General features: G+C 38.5%; 1 protein-coding gene across 2 annotated transcripts; it reads right to left on the bottom strand.

Moving 5' to 3' along the window:
* Window positions 1-226: 226 nt before the first annotated feature.
* LOC144654687 (uncharacterized) lies at window positions 227-19,197 on the bottom strand. 2 transcript variants are annotated; one of them, XM_078514897.1, is made up of 18 exons: window positions 18,998-19,197; window positions 16,930-16,993; window positions 16,133-16,167; window positions 15,886-15,944; window positions 15,124-15,240; window positions 14,678-14,718; window positions 9,894-9,935; window positions 9,493-9,679; window positions 8,770-8,859; window positions 7,786-7,970; window positions 7,112-7,217; window positions 6,610-6,675; window positions 5,929-6,033; window positions 5,183-5,286; window positions 4,905-5,025; window positions 4,294-4,359; window positions 3,974-4,048; window positions 227-2,837 (listed from the first exon to the last, which is right to left on the bottom strand). In XM_078514897.1, exons 1-18 carry the CDS (start codon window positions 19,044-19,046, stop codon window positions 1,335-1,337), a joined length of 3,015 nt encoding a protein of 1,004 aa, XP_078371023.1. In that variant the 5' UTR covers window positions 19,047-19,197; the 3' UTR covers window positions 227-1,334. The 2 variants fall into 2 exon arrangements, with proteins under 2 accessions (XP_078371023.1, XP_078371024.1); XM_078514898.1 differs by having other exon boundaries at window positions 16,930-16,990.
* Between the last annotated feature and the right edge of the window lie 96 nt (window positions 19,198-19,293).

Raw genomic sequence — 19,293 nt, 5'->3', positions numbered from 1 at the left:
ACCCTGGTGTAATGGTGTTGACTATAGTGATTCAGTAAGTAGGGTTATAACGTTTTGTTGTCAACTCGAGCTTTTTATTTGTATTATTTTATACCTTCCCAGTAAACTGCGTTCGTAACAGCCTTTTTTTTTGGGGTGGGGTGGGGGATCGCTAGCCTATGGTTATTAAACATAATAACGAAGATTCACACAAAATTCACCTTCAAAGAAAGTCGAGTCCGTCAAGTATAAACAGAAAATTTATTCTTTAATTCACACAACAACTAACAGACCAAGCCCAAACCCAGCTGCGAAGTTATGGTTAGTAAATCCAACTGGAATGCGACGCGAGTTTTCTTGCGATCTGGCTGTTTTCGCTTCGTAAACAAATAGATATCCTGGCCTTGTAACGTTGGACGTCACACAACGCGTAATGGCGTCACATAACGCTAAACGTAAGCCGCTTGAACGGGAACGTAAGCTAAACCACAGGTACCCCAGCGTCAAGTTCAGATTTAGTGGAATACCTGCAGTAGCCTGTGGACAGCGGAGCAGGACAACTGTACACAGGCTTACCTGCAGAGGACAAAACATGAACCGGGTGACATTCATTACAAAACAGAAAGAGAAAAAACGTTTTATGATGAATCTGTTTTGATCTATGAAGGTTTTAGATAGCTGGGCTACCTGTGGATCAGGATCAGGAGACAGCAAAAAAGAACTAGAATAACATGACAAGGAACAAAATCTTGATAAGAACCAAGATCGTATAGTTTCTACTTAATTTTGATTAGAAATGCCTAGATTAAGACTACAACCCTAAATATTGTAAATAGAATTTAGTAAGTCCGGGAAACGGGCAAGATCTAACCTACAATACTGACCAAACGTTATTCTACAAGTCTCAAAAAAATATTGACAATTTCTTAAACTTTTAGTAGAAAAGAAAGAAGTTACAACACTTCTAAGTCAATTTTGACAACACTCACTAAACTTTCCCGTATTCAACTTTCAAGTCGAATCCATTCCTCCTTTAATTTATTTGGTTCTCGGCTGAGGAGAGACTGGGTAAAGTAATATCGACTCGATTCGATGCGGAAAAATTCTAGTGATTGAGTGCCGGAAGAGTTGAACGCGAAAAGAAGGATGTTGTTTACTTAGGTTACCCCTAGCCTGCGTAGCTTGTGTAGCGCGCGTTTAGGCAACGCAAACGGCGCGAGACGGCCACGCGAGGCGAAAAGCGTGGCCGTCTCGCGCCTTTTCCAAATACGCGCGCAAAACTTCGCAGGCTAGTTACGCCAGGTCTCTCCTCAACAGAGAATTAAACAAATAAAGACTAAGTCGATCCACGAATTTCATGTAACTGTTGCGTGACAAAACTTGGACATTAAACTACTACAACAGTGCGGCTTGCTGGAGACGACATGAGAACATCGCGCACGAGACTTGGGTGATTGGAAGCCAGTTCGCACTCGTAGTTCCCTCCTGTTCCAGTTATCCTCGCACTCAGCCGTGTGGCTTCCTTCCTTGCAGCGCCAACTACACTTGGATAGTTTATCGTGTTGAAGTTTACAGTGAGGACATAAATTGTCACTTGTGGTTTCTCTACCGTTACTAAACGATCTCGGCGTAGGTCCACGTTTGGAATTTGTATCTATATCCGTGTCTACTGCTCTAACTTGATCGCTTTCTTCAGACTCGCTGTTTTTCCTGTTTGCTCTTGTTCTCGGTGACTTCAGGGACCTCAGTTCTTTTCGGTTTGGTGATTTTCGCCGCAAGTAGTCCGTTATCCGAGCCTGTTTATTTCTCATATTATCATCCACAGCTGTTGTGCTTTTAGAGCGTTTCCGCTTAACTCCCTTGGTTGTATTTCCAGTTCTCTCACGTTCAACCATGTTTTCCGGTCTGAGCGGGTCGTTTTCTTTTCGGCTCTCCTTCTCGTCAACTTCCGGTTTCTCCGAAGAGTTGCCTTCACTTCCGGTTTCAGCTGTTTCCAGATTCTTGCTTAACTTCCCTGTCCGGGACAATCGCGTACGCGTTTCACGAAACACCGCGTCAGAATTCTGACCACCCTCTTCAGAAGTCCCAACTGTTTCTTTGTCGCTTTCCTCTCTCGTTTCCTTCACAGCATTTGGAAGTGACAAATGTCGCGTCCGTCGTCTCCGGGGTTTCTCAGACGAGCTTTGCTCAAGGCTGTTATGTTCCACAGGGGTTTCTTTCAACTCGGTTATCGTGTTCCGCAAAACCCGCTTGGGCGTGGTTGCGCTAGATTCACTAAAGCTCTGAGTCTTAGTCCTAGTTCGTTTTCTACTCGGCGTTTCGCTATCACTAGTAACTGCGCTCTCTGGTTCTTTACTAGAGCCAGCAACAGAATCCACTGATTGGCCACACAAGGATGACTGAGTGACAAGATGGCTGTTTCTGCGAGTTCTTCTCGCCGGTGTCGAGACTAGCACCTCCTCCTCGTTGCTATCGCGAGTTTCCTCTTCGTCGGCAGCCTCACCTCTACTCTTGGTATCAGAGTCACCTCCTTCTCCACCCCCTGAGTTCTGCTCCGTACTGGAACAGTCCCCTGAGCTGCTGGTTGTACTGGATGACTCCACTGTACTGCTGACTCGAGAGTAGAGTGACCCCGCCAAGCTACCGCAGCCGCCATCTTTACCAGCGGCGGGGAAGCTGCCGTCACCACAGAAGTTGTCCTTACACATGGTGAGTACCCATTGGACTGCTTCCTCGTCCATGTCACATGTCTCGTCTGTCATGACTGCGTGCTCCTGCCAGAACACCTCCTCACGTGCACGGTACAGCTCACGGCGCATCTTCTCTCGCTTAGTCACCATGTAGCACAGGTTACGAAGCTGGAAAAGAAAAGAAATGTGAATAAGATAAACGAAACGAGATGTATGAAAGATGAAAATTAAAGGGGCTACGTCAAGGGATTTCGCAGATTTTTGGTCTAAACTGTCGTGAAATAGAGTAGGCAACTTAACCCATGAAAAACATTATCTTTGAACATCAAAAGGAAGATATAACCTTAATTTGCGGATAGAAATCAAGCCAAGGCTATAAATATCGATTTTTTGAAGACGTGCGGAAAAAACTTAAAAAGTTAAGCCTTCAATTTTTAAAGTTGCAATCCATTTCTATCAGAGCCATCCGCAGCCAAAGACGCTCGTTAACAGTTTAAGTGCTCTAATAAAGGAATTTTTAAATAACAACAGACTATTAATGTTAGGTTTCCTGCGACACAAATCTGGTAAAATCCGTGACAAAGCCCCATTAAAGGGACCGTGTCAAGGATTTTAACCAAACTAAGGCATAGGAAATGATCATAAATTTGTTTAAATGTATAAAATAACCTCTTAAAACAGATAAGGAACATCTCAATAACACAGCAAATACAAAAGAAGGCAAGGATGGCCAAAAGCGACGAAGATTGAAACGGATTGCGATATGGGTTTTGAAATATGGTCCTGCGGAACAGTTTTCAAAATTAATCTTGTCTGCTTGTAACTTTAAATTATAACGCCCAGGACACACATTTAGCTTCAATGAAGCTTTGGTTTTGTCATTTACAATCATAGAATTAATTTATCTGCAAACATTTAGTTTAATAGCGAATATTTGACTTTGTGGTGACACAGTCCCTTTAAAGCTACGAGAAATGTTAGAAAGAAATGTAGAAAGAACGTGTAAAAATGTACGTAAATGTAGAGAAAGGTACGTAAGAAATGTAGAACTACTACAGTTGTTATCAAAACCTTACTGCAGTTGTAATACCCAGGAAACTTCTTTGGTGCAAATTGAGTCGGAGATTTTCTGAGAGGGGAGAGGGGGAGTTTGAAGAAAATTTTAGAAAACAAGTAGTTCACGGGGACCGAAATGAGTGGTGCTCGGACGTAGCCCCCTGCATGTATGACGCCAAGATGTGCTCGAAGACTTTTCCCAATAAATCACAGGAAAATACGTTGACGAATTAATCCAAAAGCCTTACCTTCTCAAGGTTACAACGCAGTTTCACAATTCTTTCTAGCTGTACCTGTAGATTACTAGAGGAATTAACAGCACCCTGAAAATTAAAAACAAAAAAATGACGTTACACAAACAGCAACTGAAATTGCGAGTTTCTGTTCATAGAATGAGCGCTCTTGAAGTCACCGAGTGGTATAGTATATTTATAAGGAAATTATTGCAGGAATCTTTTTACTTAAAGCACCAGGAGATTTTCGCGCGAATTTCACTTCCATTCGCTAAAGAAACAATTGACAGCAATATCAATTTCTTTCCCTTTATCGTATAACTTATTTTACTAACCTGTTTTCCTGACAGTTTTTCCTGTTGTTGAAGGGTGGGTGGAAGAAGAGGAACATCATCTTGAGCCTAATGAAAACGAAAGTAAACTTTTTTTTTTTCTAGTAGAGCTCTCAAGGAAAACTAGGTTGTAAGAAGAAGCAAATTTTAAAATAGAAAGCTTGTACAAGCTTGCACTGGGTTGGCAAACGGACTTGCTAGTTTATTCTAAAGTTGCTGATAAAGCCCTTTCTGTGCGACAGGCTAGCACTAGCCTGCAAATACAGCCGCCTCTCATTCGCGTCCCGCAACGAAGAGCGAATGAGAGGCGGCTGTATTCGCAGGCTAGGCTAGCACAGTCCTGCGAAAAAACCCCGATGAAAGAAAAACGGTCTTTCCGTACTCGGATTGAAAGACAGCTCGGTTCATTAATTTTCGAAAAGTGCAAAATCAATGAAAATTCTGTTTACAGGAAATGACTTATGGTTCCTTGCGCTATGTAGACAAACAGTGAAAAATAAGATGCGTCCAATTTTGACCTAAATAATGAAACGCAAGTACAAGTCTGGGACAAACAGAGCTGGAAACATGCGTCTGCTCTCGACTTCGTTTCCAGAACAGGAATAAAACAATACCTTTCTCTTTAGCGCCCAAAACTTGTGTATCTTAGTTGCTAGTTCCTTGGGAAGGTTGAGATCTTTGGCAATCTCGGCGGGGCTGACAAACTTGAAGAACTCTTCCTCCATCTGTTTCAGTCTACGGAGTCAATAAAAAATATTTTAAAATTCTCTCTGTTACTGAAAACGTATGCCATTCTGTCAAGTTTGTGTTCCGGTCAATTGCTGAGGACTGTTCTACTACAAACCATTATAAGTGGACTTTTTTTATGATCCAGGTATGTTTTAGAGGTTACCTCTTTTGTCGTAAATTCTCCGCATCTTCGGCGGAAGTCGAAGTTTCTTCTTTAGTCTTTTTGTTGGGTGACTTGGATTTGTGGCTATGCTTGGTACAATAACTCTGCAAAATAATAACAACATTTTTTCGGCTTTTAATTTAAAACAAGTAACATGAGCCATGTACCCTTTTTTTTCAAAAACAATTTTCTGGGACTTTTCCAGGTCTTTCCCAGGACTCAGATTGATTTTTCCAGGGCTCCAAAATTTACATTAACCCTTTCACTCCCAAGATCTCAATATTATTTCTCCTTGCTGTCTGTCATACATTTTTTATAATGTTAGCTCTGAAAATTCTGGCGTTACTTGAGTTTAACAGATTTCCAGAACTTTCCAGGACTTTCCAGCTGTGGAAAGTGCTACAATAAAATTCCAGGACTTTCCTGGTTTTTCGGGACCTGTACGAACCCTGTTTATATTCTTTTTTCACTCTTCACCTGTAGTTTCCGATAAGATGCAAAACAGGTGAAAACAAGACCGAGAGTGCTGAAGGCAAAAATATGTGTCACCCTTGAAACACTGGGGTAATGAGCAGAGGACCATCAGTTTTGAAGCCCGATGACTATTTTTGGGTCCTGTGTTTGGTAAGGTTACCAAGTGAGTGAACAGACAAGCGGGGGGGGAGGGAAAAAAAAAAAAAAGAAAACAGAAAAACAAGGGGGGGGGGGGGAATAGGGAAGAAGTGACTGAGTATTGGAATACTTACAATATGTCTAACACCATCCGTAGCAGAATCATCCAAAACAGTTCTCATTTCAAGGACATGTTTAAACCCACATGTTACGTGGAAAGCTGTGACACAACTTTTAACCTTAAAAAATATGCAGAAAGAAGATAAGTTAGACCAGTGCAAAGAAATCACTGAACATTTTGACATTTAAATGGATGATAGTCATCTCTGCTTGGTCAATTCTTCCATCAATGAATAAACAGCTGATTTCGTAGTGCCACAGAGATCTACAGTGAAATCCCAATTTCTTGAACCCTCGAATTCTTAAGCCTCCCAATAACTCAAAACAAAAATCATTTCCCTTAGTTTTCCTTTACCAAGTGAAATCCAACACTACTATTTTACTCCTGATTTCACAAACTCCTGATTGGCTGCTACAAAGTTTTGAAGTTTTCATGCAGGTGATAACTTAATTTGAGACAATCTACGGGTCTCTGCAGAGCAACATGGAAGTATAGGATTGGTTGAATCACAAGCTTACCAAGTGAGGAATAAATTGATTACCGGTAGATACAGAGATCTGTTTTAATACCAAAGTAGGATACAGTTGAATGGTTGGAATAAAAATTTGTAAGAAAGATATGTACAAGGTTAAGTCAGTTAGTGATGGTACCAGTCCCAGTCTTTCCCACTTACAGCAAGTTAATCAATACTCACTGTGCATTGTATGCAGGCTCCAACCTTTTCACGGCATAATGAGCACACTAGATTCCATCTGCTGGCCTGTCAATGAGCAGTAACATAAAACAGTTAGACTTCACAAGACAAAGAATATGCCAAAAATCTCCAAAGGGATATATCCATGCTCGTGAAGTCGTATTATATGCTGGCCCTATTCCCTACCTGGGGGGGGGGGGGAACTACCTTATTATAGGAAATTAATGCTCAATGAAATGGATGCGAATTTTATACATTCGGACACGTCAACTTCTTATGATTTGCCAAAAACATTCAATATTGAAATAAAATTTGTTCTTGCTGTTTCCACAAACTGCGCTTTCTTGTGTTAATCGCGTCGATTCCTTGATTTTAAAAATTTACCTCCTCTTTCGTGTTTATTTCCTTTATTCAGGAGTAAGTTTTCCTCCAGGTAAGTTAAGAAGTTGTATTACCAACTTTCAGATATATCCTTAATAATAAAGTTTTTATGTTAACTTACAGGAATGTTTTCAATCCTGGTGACTGGTTCCATTTTGGGAATACTTCCAAACCCAACCTCAGGAATCCACAGTGCACAACTCACATGTACCCAACCCTTGCCATTCCTGAAGACAAATGCCAACAATTAATCCAAAACTAAACATGTTTAACCACTGAACAGACTAATGGAATTCAGAATGGTTTTTACAACCTTCTCAAACTCATTAATAATTCATCAAGTTAAAACAAAGAAAATCATAACCGTGAAGGAGGTTTGGAAACCCGGTCGTAACTAGCATAGATTTTTACGATTTTATTTCTCAGTTTACTTCGTAGTTTTGGTTTCAATTAAGAAGATATATCAAACACTCAAGACAGTGTTTCATCTGCTATCCAAACACCTTGAATTTTGTCAAATTACTCTGCTGCACGCCATATTTTCAACTCTCTTCTTAGTGTTTGGATCCCGATGTGTTTGGATATTACTTATTATTTACTCTTTTTTGATGAAGGTGAATCTTTCTATCAGAAAAGGAAATTGAAGATGAGCAATAATTGCGTAAAGAAAACCATCTGATTTCAGGACCTGTTATTTTTCTTATAAGTAAGAAAAAGTAACAGAAGCAGTTTGAATGGCTTCAAGACTTTGAGGACATTATTTAGCTGCAGACATCTAACATCACCACAACTTACTTAGTCCTTTTCATTGCACCACCAGAGAGAGGGCATAATTCACACTGGCAATTCTTGATCCCTTTGCGGCATGGATGACAAAGCCAGCTACCAGCTGGAATGTTCTGAATACCGTAGCAGGCCTGGTGAACACAGATGTCACAGACGTCGCAGAATACCATTTCATTTGATTCCTCGCTATCAGGCTATAAAAAAACACAAGCAACATACAGAGATCATTAATATCAAAAGTCTTGACTGAAGAACTCTTAGAACACATAGATACTGAGTATTTTGTGTAAGATGTGGGATTATATACTACTTATTAACCGAGAGTGAGGTCATTACAGGGGAATCTCAGACCGAGGCCTTGATGTATTGACCGAGCGACAGCGAGGTCAATACATCAAGGTCGAGGTCTGAGATTCCCCTGTAATGACCGAACGGACGAGGTTAATAAGTTATTTATTATGTGGCCTTTAAGCACTATTCAAGTATTATCAAGGGAAAAAACACTGGAGGTAAAATCGCTCTCGCTCTCTGTGGCTCTCTTCGTCGCTCATACTAAAGAAGTATCGGTATGCTTATATTTTTCTTTCAGTTATTGAAAAGATAGTTATATTTTGTCGGCATTTTTTGTTGTTTTTGTCCCCTCGCTAGTAGCTTTTACTCACAACTCAAAAAACCGTCGAGCCGAGAAAAATTTTCATAATGCCCGGTCATTACAAGAAAATAATGCCCGCTCAGCAGCCAATCAGAGCGCGCATACTATTGTAGCCATATAATAAAGATAAATAATGACAGGGTTATAACTAGGATTTCTAAATGGTGGAGTTTTGTTTATGATAGCGTTTTGATTTTGCTGCCTGAAGAATTAAACTTACAACCTAGTATTTTCCCCAGCTCTGGGCAGTAATCTGGACTGCAATAAACAATCAGATTCTACTTTCTTCTATTCATACATTTCTTATAGCATATGTTGGGAGAATTTGACAAAGTACTTACAGACTGGCAGACATCACAGCACACATCCTCGTCGTATTCTATACTCAGGCCTTCTTGAGTGGCTATAGCATGCCCCATGTTATCATAACACTAGGAAGAAACATACAAACAAATCACCACTAAAGTTAAATCCAAGTATCCAGCTACTTTAGTATTGAGCACTTTCTAGAGATGTCTAGATACACAGTGTACATATATACACCTTTTACCTTTTTAAAACGTCTTTTTATTTGTAATTTTTAAACCATTTCAACCCTCCAAGTTTATTTCTTTCCTTAGTGGCCATTTGGCCACCGACTGCTCAGGTTTGGTCGCCAGTGAGAAATTTTAGTCGCCAAATTAAGCTCACGCTTTCAATCGTTCTTCTCAATTTTAGTCGCCAGGCTGGCGACTTTGTTCCAATTTAGTCGCCGGCTCCAAAATTTTAGTCGCCATGGCGACTAAAATGGTCTTAACTTGGAGGGTTGCATTTTATTTCATGAGAGCGTTTTAACGAGCTACAGCTCCTAAGCTCTTCGTGGTAAAAAAAAAAAAATGTTATGTCTCTTGGAGAGTAGAATATTTTTGTTAAGTTTTCCTTTTCTACCATAGCAGTCCTGGTAGTTAACATTATAATTTTGGAGTTTGTGAGACAAACTTTAAAATTTCAATAACACTCACAGCACCTCATGTAAATTACTTCCGCAACAACTGGGCATATTATTTTATTGTATCTAATGATACCTTGTTTTCAATGTAAGCCAGAGCCTTTTCCAGTTGAGTCTCTTCTAACTCCATCAAACCCTTGCCCTGTCGTGACTTATTCAAGCTTGTAAGCCATTCCACGTCCATTCTTCCCAGATCATAAGGACACTTTGAGGCTGGTGGTCTGCCTCTTGCTTTACTTGGAGTACTAAGTAATTTGTTTGGCCTGTTGAAAATGTAACACACATATTATTCAAAGCTTTGCTCTTGGAATTTAATTGCAGGGTGCCCGAATGTTCTTTTGTAAGAAATCTTGGGTGCCCAGCTCACACAAGCTTTTATGAAAAGTCCCCCAAAGACAAAAAAAGGTCGCCTGTGGCACCTGGGCTCTGCAAGAGCACAACTCTGATTATTTGCAAGGATTGGGATAAACTACATACTGCTTAAAATTTCCGGCTCTCTTGTACAATGGTTCCACTGGTCTGCAAATATAACAACGATAAGGATGAGTTAGTAACTACAAATCTTAAATAACACCTAAAATTTTAAAAACTTTTTACACTGATGAACAATCAAACAGACAAGCAAATTACCGTAGTTATTCGGTTATAAGGCGCACTCGGTTATAAGACGCACCCCAAACTTGGCAACATTGTTATGCTAAGTTTACAAACTGAAAATTCTCCAAAACACTCGGTTATAAGACGCACCATGAGTTGTAGAGTTGAAAAGATGTAGTGATCAATTTAACCCATTGACGCCTGAAGGTTTTACGCACGCACCCACCCCTAAATACCTGGCTATTTTATGGCATTGAACGCAAACGCACAAGTGGAAAAAATAAACCATATGCGCAGTAAATTCAGACAAACCATTAGTTTCTGAAGTAAACTTTTATTCAAACTAGACATGTTAAAAGACCAATTTATGACTAAAAGAGATTCCCAGCATTGATAAATTGATCCCAAACGAAATTACAAGACAGCGATAAAAATTTATCCACCTCCGCGCGTAATTTTGGAGCTCGCAAAAACACGTAGACTTTGTACAAATTCTTAAGAAAAATCGTAAAATAGTTGGATAAAAGATAGGTTTTCAATCTGTTCAACTGACACTGTAATTAATTCAATAACACTGAGCTTTTTTCTCGGTGCAGCAAAGCGGTAATTCGAGATGATAAAATTATCTTTAAATCACGGCCGCGTGAAAAAGCATAAACAACTTGGGTGTCGGTAAAACGCCGACTCGGGGTCGGGGCCGGTGCCGGGGTCGGAGTCGGGGTCAATTTTTAATTTTTTTTTTTTTTTTAATTCACTGATTGAGAAAAAAATTACAAAGTTTATATTAGCGCGTGGGACATTTCGAGTCAAAATAAGCATTTTCTTCACAAATTCGCCACAAATCTTGATCCTTATAAGTTCAAAAGTATAAAAGAAGAAATTTGTGGTCTAGTAGGTGACAGGTGAAATTGTCTATCTCGGCGAATAGAATTTGCTGACGACTTCTTTCTAGGCGCTAGCTCCTCACTAACATAGCATGAACTTTTTCAGGTTTAAATTAAATTGTACAAATGTTTGTGTAGCAAGAGAAAATTAATTCAGGTTTATATCGTTAAAATAAAGCCGCCTTTCGTATCCAAAAAAGTATTTATGAGAAGGCAGAATTGTTTTTTTTTTTTAGAAAGCGAAGTTCGCATTAACATGTCTCGCAATCTTGAAGTTTCTACATTCTCTTATTTGCGTGACCGAAATGCGGAAAATTGATCTTAGTAAATGCACACCGTTTTCGACGCAAATGGTGAGTTGTAGCCTGCCCGCCTTTTATCGCCCCCGCTTACTAAACACACCATACAATCTTCGCTTGCTGTTCAAATTTGATCTTCCCCGGAAGTTCACAAATATAAAGCTGGCTGTATATTTCAATTGTTAAGGAATTTTCCAAACTAAAACATATTACAACAAACTGCCCGACGTGCGAGTTTCTCTGTCAAAACAAACCGCTCTACTCCTTTGAAAATACTTCTTTTGATATGAAACGCAGCTTTAATTTTTATTTCTCAAAAACATATACAATTTAATTTAAAATTTAATTTTAAAGTAAACATATTTAGAATATTTGCAAGACAACGTCTACGCGAACTTCCCTTGAATCCTCTGTTTATACCTAATTTGTTTCAGTGGGACTAAAAAACCAAAGATCCTCAAACAAAATCTATTTTTTTTAGTTCTTATGAATCACAAGGTAGTTCTGTTGATCAACGGATCAACAAAATGCAAAATGAGCAAAGAACGGCTAAAACTGAGGTTTTGCTGACGAGGAAGTATTACACCCGCTTTCAGTGTTTGGTTTAGCGGTTTGTTGAAACAAACAACACGGATCGAAATCCGCCAATCACCAGCATGACCTTTTGACCTTGTGGGTGAAACCAACAAGGGTATCCATCGGTTTTGATTGGATCAGCACGTCGAAAGATGCTGAAAATGGTGGAAAGATGGACGTAGAAAGATAGCCATGTACGTATCATTGTCAGAAAGGCAAGCGGGTGTAAATTATTCGATTACAGAGAATTAGACAACAACGTCTTACCGCTAAACTGTATGTAAAAGTTAAATTTCACCTCTCACCTGTTAGACCTTAACTGAAATTCTTCTCTTTTACTTATGAACGTATAAGGATCAATATTTGTGGCGAATCTGTGAAGGAAATGCTTTTTTCGACTCGAAATGTCCCACCCGCTAATATAAACTTTGTAATTTTTTTTTTTCTCGATCAGTGAATTAAAAAAAAAAAATTAAAAAAATTGACCCCAACCCCGACCCCGACCCCGACCCCGACCCCGAGTCGGCGTTTTACCGACACCCAAACAACTTACAAAATTACAGAATTCCGACACTAACTTAACACAAGCACCGCTTTCTACGCGTTCCTTTAATTTTAATGTTAATAAACATACTCCTTTGTATATTCTGAAGCACTGTTGTAATTTTCTAAAGCGATAGACATAATTCAAAACAAAGCGGAGCAAAACAATGAAGAAGCAAGTCTCCCAAAAAATAGGTGTCAGATAACAACATGTGCGCGACAAATCTGTTCGCCTTCAAAAGCCTAAAATTCCGCACTCAGAATTGATAAATGACAAAAGCTTGAAAGAAACTTTGTTTAGAATTTGTTTTCAGTTAGGATGATAGCCAAGAAATGTGTTCACAAGCGTCAAATATCGAAATTTTTCGAGCCGTGCTGAACTGCATGGCAGAATTAATTATCCACATGTTCATGTCGAAGCATAGGAGACCCAAGCGTGAATGTAGGGACTGGTACTGAAAATTGAAACTAATCAAAAGCATATGTATTTTACTGAATAAAGTTTATTAAACATTGCCTGGTGTTATTTTTTGTCATTCTACCGAGTTTCAGCGAGATTTGAACGATTTTAGGTTTTTTAACCCTACAGCGTTATAATAAGTGACAAGGTAGGAGACTTTGACGAGTTTAACTTCAAAACACGCTTTGTAAACGACTCGAATTTTCACACGAAATGACATTCACTCGTATTGCTACTCACTCAACTCAAAGGTTAATGCCTCCAGATTCACTCCATGCAATCCAACTGAACACACTTCGCGATCTCACGGCGCAAAAGAATGGAAGAGATGAAATATCGAGCAAGAAAACGACGCCAAAAATGCGTGACGACCGAAAGTTGCCACAAATGCTGTCGCCATTCGCGGCCGAGACTGAGTACGAGTTTCAAATGATACCTCACTCGGCCGGGGAGGGACATGCTTTTGATTAGTTTCAATTTTCAGTACCAGTCCCTACATTCACGCTTGGGTCTCCTATGGTCGAAGGCGAAGTTTAATTTTAGCAGACGGCTCTTGGAGTCAATTGTACACTTAATTGATCTACCGATCCTTCAAAAAATTACATCCAAATTCGAAGCAATAACAGTACATTACCATTTCGTTCTCAGAAGTCTTGAGAAGCTGCATTTAGGCCGTGTTCAAGCCCGTGATTTGAATTCAAAACGCACTTGTAAGCGCCATTACGGCATGTCTTCGCGGCCGTGAAAGGAAAGATGAATCCTTCTTCAACAAGGTTTCAGCACTCTGTACTCCATGGTTTTCCGTTTTAGGGCCACTTAAATATTCTATAGTGTTTCTTCTTTCCTTTTTAAGTCTCAAAGATGGTATTTTTGGTGTTCAGAATCAAAAACAAGGCCTTGGAAGTTTGTAAATATGTGCCGCCCGGCGCCATGATTTTCTTGTACATTTTCAACGCACGGAATAAGAGAAAAAACCTTCTTTCTAGGACCCCAAGAGTTCCCTAAAAATATGCGCAGAAAACGGATTCTGATTGGTTTATTTGCCCTTATTATCTGTAGAACAATAGGAGAACTAAAAAGTCTCCAGGGAGGGAGGGAAAGGGCATTTGTCACGATGCGGTTTTTACGGGCGGTTACGGGCGGCACAGGCATTTTAGGGGTGGTTTTCGCACGGGCGGTTACGGGCGGCACAGGCGCCAATGGGTTAAGGACAGCTTTTTCTTACAAAATTTGAATGTTTGAATGTTGTTCATACTCCTTGGCACAATCTTCGAGTAAAAAGCTAACATTTCAGGACTGCTAAAAAATACGTACATCCACTTGAGCAAACCATCTTTCCATCGTTCATGCTTTGAACTTAGCTGCTGAGTAACCTGGCAGATGTGTAGTTACCAGTGACACTGAGTTTGTAGCTCGGTTACCAAGCCCTCAGGCATGCTTCATATCGCTAAGAACTTTGTTTATCGAGTGTTTTTCAAAGATTCTCAAGCTTTTTTGGTGTTTTCCTTGTCTTCTAAAGTCATTTTCCACTTTCCACGCTTAGAAAGGTTTGTTTCAAATGAGTATGCTTGGTTTTCTTTGTCTAATTTCGACAAAATGCTGGCATATACAGGTGTTACTTAAACTCGTTTTATATCCGCGATAAAAAACTTTTCGTTTTAACTAAATGTTTCTTATATCTTTAATACTGTAAAAGTCAATAAACATCATTAAGTGTTTTCATTTCCCTTGTTTTAACTGTAAGTTCCAGTAAAATGGCGGTCATAAGATTTTTTGGGCGAAAATACTCGGCTATAAGACGCACCCCAATTTTCGCATGAACTTCCCACAGAAAAACAGATTTTTCTCGAAAAAACCGTGCGCCTTGTAACCGAATAACTACGGTAAGAATAAATTGCTCACCTAAATGATGGTTGAAAAACACCTTCTGGATTTACAGGCACCTGGATAGAGACAAATCAAAAAAAGTTTATTACCAATTATTAGAAATATATACATCTTATCAGACATTTTATTGTGTAGATTGCTATTAAATTATTTTTACGAGTCATGCAGTGTTCGGTGAGCCTGAAGGGTAAGTCAAAGTATGAATGACAAGTAAATATTAATTTTACAGGGATACTACACACTAAAATGTCTAATAAGAAATTTATTATCCAACGTTTTCTTTCCCCAAAATGCTGATTTGCCATGATTTTAATCTTTTGCTTGGTCGGTGGAAATGAGACAGGTACGATTATCGTGAGATATTTGTACTCGTTTCTCGCATTATTTGTACTCTGCAAAGCAGAGTTGGATAATAAATGGTAATAGAAAAGCAAACTTCATATTTATATTATGTACATTACCTGCACTCCTCTCTCCCATTCCTGTCTCCACTGATCTGTTATAGTTATGTAGTTCTCTGGACTTAAATTCTGATGGTCTGGCAACTTCATGGCGCTTATCAAGTCAGTACGAAATATCTGTAACAATGAGAAATAGTAAGGGTGAACATGAGAGCATGTCTTGAACTAGATCTGAGACTTCTCACAGATTTGCCTAATTTACGAGATGCTCCTAATTAGGAAAAAGAAACCATCCCTGAACACTCAAAAGGACTCCATTCCAGCGAAACTGTTTACTTAGTTATTCACATTTTTCTGTTTTCCACGCCTCATTTATTGTAATTTAGTTTCACACTTTCTCTTCTATAAATATCGTTCTGTACCATGTAAAATTTGCATTTGATAATGGTGACATGTCGTCGCCGAAACATCATGTACTTTTAGCGTTGATATTTATTCTTAAATGTATTTCAATGTAGCATTCCAACCACAAATAACATTAGGCACAGGCCGGATGAGAACAATAGTTGAAAAGATTTAATCTTGACACTCTCTCAGTGACTCTTGTGTACTCTCAAAAAATTGAACCTGGGCAAATTTTTCCTGACAAACTGTTGCTGTGATAAATTGACAACTTTCATACAAGTACAAATTCAACTTTTTTTTCTGGTGCATTCCTGAAGATCATACACGCTGTCTAAATTAAGTTCCATCTGTGACTCTTGCTCCCATTTGATCCAGGATTTACATGCTCAGATTTGAAAAAAAATTAATACTACTCACCTCGGCAGGTTTACGACCTTCAAGAGAAAAACTGGCAGGAGATGGGGGACGAGAAGACCCTATGAAAATGATAAAAAATAGTATTGATGATTATTATTATGATGTTAACCACTGGTTAGGTACCTACATGTAATCCAGGAAAAAATAACTAGAGGTTGAATATCCAAGCACAAAAAATGTTCTTTTTCTCCTACAAAAATAAATAATGACAACAGAGGTTGAAAAAGCAATTTTACTCATAGCTAACCTTTGAGCTCATCAGCAATGATTGAACTCAGCAACCTGTTAAAACAAAACAATCCTTGATCATAAAGTTAAATTAAAATGTTTCAAATTCAGCTGTAACCGTAAAGTTTGCTTTGTAACATTGACATTTTGGTTGAATTTATTTTTAATTTAAGATAGAATCCATCAGGAAACCAAGTAATATAAACTTAAGTTAATATTACTTACTATATTGGACAAAAATCGAGTACCAGAATAATTTAAATCATATTGCATTATTTTCTACCCTTTTTAAAAGCTAAAGATGAAAGTAATTATACGTGATAACACCAACAACAGTTTCTTATCAGAGCCTGAGAAAATGAATTTTAAAGTTCATAAGAACCATGTTAACTATAGGTTGAATCTCATGAGTAACTATTTTGAAAAATTGCCTTTAAAGCAATTCAGTGGAATTTAATGGAACTTCAAATTTGTTTTTGATGTTTGGTGTTGTTAGAAATGATTTCTTTTAATAAGATATTTGAAACAGTAACACAGACATTTGCAATAAGATGTAAATAATTTTGGTACATAATCTTGTTCAATTAAAACTTGAAGTCCTGGCTGTTTTCATCTTAATTTCATTCTACAACTTTGCAACAAACAACACTGTTCCCTACAGCCAACAGATCCATTTGGACTGCTGATCTTTTGTTTTAATCAAAAATTTATATTATTATAGAAAATTGTAACAAGAAATCTTCACTGAGCATAACAGTACACTGTATAACAGTTCAACATTCTTTTGGATGCTTTGAGAATATAAAATGTAATCACCCTTTCACTTCTCCCTGCTTGGCTATCTTGCTTGCTTTTTTGTCTATATCCAATTCATCGTCTTCTAAGAAGAAAAACAATAATACAACATTAAGCTTCTTTCTGTTACATTGACACTGGTCTATGCTTGTACATGTACATGTAAATGTTAGTTTAAAACCAGGATCTGTTTGTTTACTTTGATCATCGGGGCAAGGGGTAGTCATGAATGTTGTTTATGACTGATGCTTCAAAAACCTGAGCAGAAATAATTTTCAGTCAGTCATCAACAACAGCCATTTTCAGGAATAATATCTAATCACCCACATACTGTATTTATTCCAATAAGCCCCCCCCCTCCCACGAATAAATGCCGCCCTCGAATATGCGCTGCATTTGGGACAAAAAAGTCAATAAGTGCCACCCCGAATAAGCACCACAGTTCCGATGTGGCGCTTATTCAAGGAATTCTGTTTAACTAACTACGGTATTTATCACACTATTGCACACTATGCAGGACTGCAAATAAGAGTAAAATTTGTTCATACCCGACAAAATCACAACCGTGGTTGGACATTGCAATGCTGCAAATTAAAAACAATTTTTCTTTTTTGTATGAAATGGACACAAAATTGAGAAGTGTCTAACAGAACGAAACAAAATAAAATGTAAATGAATGTGAAAAGCAACATGATGTCATGTCCAACCAAAATGGTGACAAGTCAGCCGCTTGTCCTTTCGAGAAGAACAAATCTTTTAATTGTTTTCACTATAAAGTTTGCAAAACTAGAAAGGCAAAACGTAATGTGAACAACACATTAAAGTCAGAACAACCGGTATTTCCAATCTTAAAGAGAATGCAAGGAGTAGAAAAGTCTTTCAATTTTTTAACTGCTCTTGAGAAAAGAAGACTAAAGTTGTGTCCCATCGCAAAAATATATTTTAGAAGTCACAACAACAGACCTTTCACTAGATAAACAAACCGGCACCCTGCAGTGATCAGCATGAAATTTCTCATCATAATATCAGTGAATAATCAGTCAAACATATGTTGAGAATTCAACAAATGATCACCTTAGTGACATATTTTGTGATGTAGAACAATTTACTACTGAGAACTATTCATAAATGGAAATGACACCAAATTAAACAATTTGAAAATTGACACGGGCTCAAAAGTGTAACGCAATCAACAAAACTGAAAGAGGAAATGAGAAAATATTTTATGCTAATTCAAACGCAACACTTACAAAAGCCTATTCCTCAACGTGTTACAGGCAGTACAAGTAATAAATTCATTTCGATTATGTTATAGCGGCTACATATGAGCTTTATATACTCTACTTGTGGAATATATAGCCGTATCATCGGGCAATTTTTCCCTTATTAACTGCCTTCAGGAAATTACGCAAGTGCATCGCATAATTTGATTCAGAACATCGGATTACAGAATTAAAAGCTTCACCACAAATGTACAATTATATATGCGAAGTGTAGAATTACTTGCCTGCAAATAAAGGAAGCCTACAGAGCCAAATTAAAACCACAACAGCGCTGACAGGGAAATATTTTGGGCAAAAATTATATCTCATAAATAATACATTCGCCTCCGAGTTAAATCACATGGTTTGAAACCCGATAACAAACAATACCAAAACATGCAAAACCGTTCCGCACCGTGTTCAGAGACCGTAGAATTGCACCGATCGACATTTGCAAGTCGTAATTTAACGCCATCGTTATTTGGTTTCCTCTAGAATACGTCCCTCAATAATATTCAATCGATTGGAACCACAACAGAACCTCGAGTATGTGAATATATTTTCGCACAACGACGTTTCAGTCACGAATTTAGAGCGCCAAAGCTTTCGCTCAACCGAACCATTGTGTACTTGAAAGATTGCAAGGCTGGTTCTAAATACCGCAGAATCCCGCGTATATTAGGCTTAAAACTATATAAGCATAAACCAAGCGAGGGTGAAGGACAAATCGTTCAATATCACGCCTTACATGGCGGTCGAAAAGCTCCTTCATCCTTGCATAAATTACAAAACAAATGCTCCCAGCGAAAACGGAGGCGAGGTCTTACCGTCGAGAATGTCGGCGATCTTTCTGTCCTTTTTCGCTTTCGAACCCATACCAAATCTTGCAAGTGTGACGCTTAGGCATTTATCTTCTTTTTGAAATTAGATTTTTCACCATTCAACCACATTTTTCCTGGTAAAAGCCGTGATATTTTCAGCTTGCTAAACGGTTCCCGCCATTAGCAGACGTCATTTTGGTTGGAGTCACTCAAGCATATCCAAATGACGTCACCATATTTGGACAGAAAGCAAAATCTCGCTCCCAGGGATTAAAATTGGCGCGTTCTCCTGGAAACGAGGC

The sequence above is a fragment of the Oculina patagonica genome, chromosome 5, assembly GCF_052425735.1.
Source record: "Oculina patagonica isolate OP01 chromosome 5, crgOcupat, whole genome shotgun sequence".
Taxonomy (NCBI): domain Eukaryota; kingdom Metazoa; phylum Cnidaria; class Anthozoa; order Scleractinia; family Oculinidae; genus Oculina; species Oculina patagonica.
This window is presented reverse-complemented; position numbering and strand designations above follow the sequence as displayed.

Excerpts from the sequence above, each read along its gene's own strand:
- LOC144654687 (XM_078514897.1), bottom strand. The coding sequence starts at position 19,046 with ATGGGTTCGAAAGCGAAAAAGGACAGAAAGATCGCCGACATTCTCGAC. Across the intron at positions 8,860-9,492 it reads TGGCTTACATTGAAAACAAG|TGTTATGATAACATGGGGCA; the intron begins GTATCATTAGAT and ends GTTTCTTCCTAG. Across the intron at positions 7,218-7,785 it reads GGTGCAATGAAAAGGACTAA|GAATGGCAAGGGTTGGGTAC; the intron begins GTAAGTTGTGGT and ends ATTTGTCTTCAG.